General features: G+C 40.3%; 2 protein-coding genes across 3 annotated transcripts in view; one reads left to right on the top strand and one right to left on the bottom strand.

Moving 5' to 3' along the window:
• Positions 1–327: 327 nt before the first annotated feature.
• LOC138862018 (protein phosphatase 1D-like) lies at positions 328–743 on the bottom strand (the record flags this gene model as incomplete). The annotated part of the gene is given in 1 exon segment (XM_070122770.1): positions 328–743. A coding segment is annotated over 1 exon segment (304 nt), but the record flags the coding sequence as incomplete, so codon positions are not given.
• A 465-nt stretch (positions 744–1208) lies between these two features.
• The window catches only part of LOC113823295 (uncharacterized), a 3088-nt gene continuing 1796 nt past the window's right edge, over positions 1209–2500 (top strand). Inside the window, exons 1-2 of one of the 2 annotated variants that reach the window (XM_027375914.2) lie at positions 1209–1362; positions 2025–2394. In XM_027375914.2, coding sequence (XP_027231715.1) covers positions 2062–2394 — 333 coding nt within the window. In that variant the 5' untranslated portion in view covers positions 1209–1362; positions 2025–2061. Of the gene's footprint in view, positions 1363–1929; positions 2395–2500 lie in introns of those variants that run through there. The other variant, XM_027375913.2, reaches the window with a different exon arrangement.

A 2500-nucleotide genomic window follows, 5' to 3' on the forward strand; every position in this document is an offset into this window, starting at 1 on the left:
ATTGCAATTTATGACGAATTATATACACAATGATATCAAATTCAGTAGTGATCATAAATCAAAAAGTAACGTTTTATCTAACTGATAATAACAGTATCATGTGAAGGGAAACCTGAGTAAATGCTGAAAGGAAGAAAATAAAGTGTTAGACATGATTATTCCCATTTAAGAACTGCAAAATCAACATACGAAATGGTCTTAATCGAAAGGCACTGGAAATAAAGTCTCTATGAGAAGCGAGGCAAATTCAAAATAAAATCCGCGAGGAGCAACGTGAGAGAAAAAATGTCTGTTTGTTTACGTCCCCCTCCACCCCTCGTAACTCACCAAGGACTTTCCACATAGCCATGTGCGTCTGTAGGAAGCCCTCCTTAATTGCCGCCAACACGTCCTCATCGTCGTCTGACCAAAAAGCTCTTAAGCTCACGATGTTGTCCATTAAATTGTCTTTGGCGAAGTGCGCTGCCTCCTTCCCGCCGTGGCCATCGAAGATCCCAAAGAAGGCGTACTCGATATCCTTTTTGTCGTGGGTTCTCTGATATGCCACCTGGAATTCATCTTCCATATACTTTCTGTCACCTTGATGTAAATACGCTGACGCACGGAGGTTCACGCCAACACGACTCGACATTTCCAAGACTGTCTTCTGCGTCCTCGCTCGACACCATAACAGAAACGGTTTCGGGGCTTTCGAATGTGATTGGTCAGTGGGAACATGACGTCACAGGGGTTCCTCGGGTGGTTTCGAATGCGATTGGTTGGTGGTGACGTGAGGTCATTGTAGCTACTCGAGTGGTTTCGAATATGATTGGCTGATGAGGGATGTGACGTCATCCAGGTTCCAATAACGTGTGATGGTGAAGGAGCCCGAACGCGAGGTGGTTGGGTGGCTACGGGGTGGGAGGTGCGGGTGCATCATGCAATAACGGGAGGGTGTATGATGTATATTTATTCACTTGGGTAAGATCATGGCACGTAAAGGAAGTTTATCGAATATGAAATTTTTAATTGTTGTGAGGTCCATCTTTCTCTTCAAGATAGGAATTCCTGACACTTTCATAACTGAATCAACGGTAGACTTCGTCAAATTTGAAAAGGCGCATTTCCATTAAATAATTACACTTTTCTTGGTAATGATTCTGTAATAACATGGCAATTCTAGGGAATTTAACTCAGTTGGGCTACGGAGAACATGCATTTAATTTCCTTGGGGCTTTTCCTAAAAGGAAAGAACGCGCGAGTGTATGTATCTGAGAGGAACCTACCTGAGAACACATTGTGCAATATTTTTTTCACGTGCAAAAGCTTAGATTAAAAGATAAAGTTAAATAATGGGCGGATAAACTGGACAAACTATCGATGGTAATGTATAATTACGATATCCAAACCAATCTTATTGTAAAGCAATAGAGCTTTGTATAGAAAAGTAGTCGTCCTCGCTTGCTTTATTACAAGAAAGTTGTAGTGCGCTTTGATTTATAATCAAAATAAATTTAAATTTCTTTCATTGCATGTCTCATGCTGTTTTGGTAACAAATTTGCTTATAACAAACTGCATTTCCCTGCATGATACACCTGCAAAGTACTATAGATATATAGGTAAACTTATGTATGAAAGCATTTTTATCAGAAAAGTTATTAGTATAATTAATAATTTACTAAATTCCTGAAGAATCTTCAATAGGTGTATTAGTTCCCAAAATGTATTAGTGCACAAAAGAGATGGAAAGTATAATAGTTTCCCCTATTTTCCAACTTCACTTATAGGTGGCGCGATTCTAGAAACATCTGGCATCTTTTCCCTTCACATGATATTTCTCATTTAATACACTGTTAAATGCATTGAACTGACCTGAGAAACTAAATATGAATACTTGATAGTATGACTTAAACGTATTTGTGACCTTAGCTTCTCAGTGGTCCGAAAAAAGCGTAATAACTGAAATGTTGGAGAGCAACTCTCGGACACTCTCTGACACATCTCTCGGAAACATAAACAGAGTGTTTTTTCCATCTCTCGACAGACGCTTCAACCCGGTGCAGTTCTGCCGTGCTTTTGCGATGGATTGGAGTAACGAAATGACCCGAAAGTTGATAGATGAATATGAGAAGCAGCCATCTCTGTGGGACGTGTTTTGCCCGGAATTTAAGGACCGGGAACACAAAAATAACGCCTGGAAGGAAATGGCTGAGAGTGCTGGTGTCGATGTGCCAGAAGTCCAGAGAAAAATACACAATCTCCGCAACCAGTGGAACGCGGAACACCGGAAGATGATGGAAAGGAAGTTTAGTTCAGGATCAGAAGGGCCCAAGTCCAAGTGGCCCTACTACGATTCTTTATCTTTCATAAAAATGTCACTTGAAGCAAAGAGGGGAAGATCTAACTATAATGAGGTAAGGTTTTCTTTTGTCAGAACTTCCGCTTTCATAGAGAATAGAAGTGACAACTTTACCTCGTTATAAGTTTCAGTCACAATTGGACAGAGCTGTCGTAATATAT

The sequence above is a fragment of the Penaeus vannamei genome, chromosome 6, assembly GCF_042767895.1.
Source record: "Penaeus vannamei isolate JL-2024 chromosome 6, ASM4276789v1, whole genome shotgun sequence".
Classification (NCBI taxonomy): Eukaryota; Metazoa; Arthropoda; class Malacostraca; order Decapoda; family Penaeidae; genus Penaeus; species Penaeus vannamei.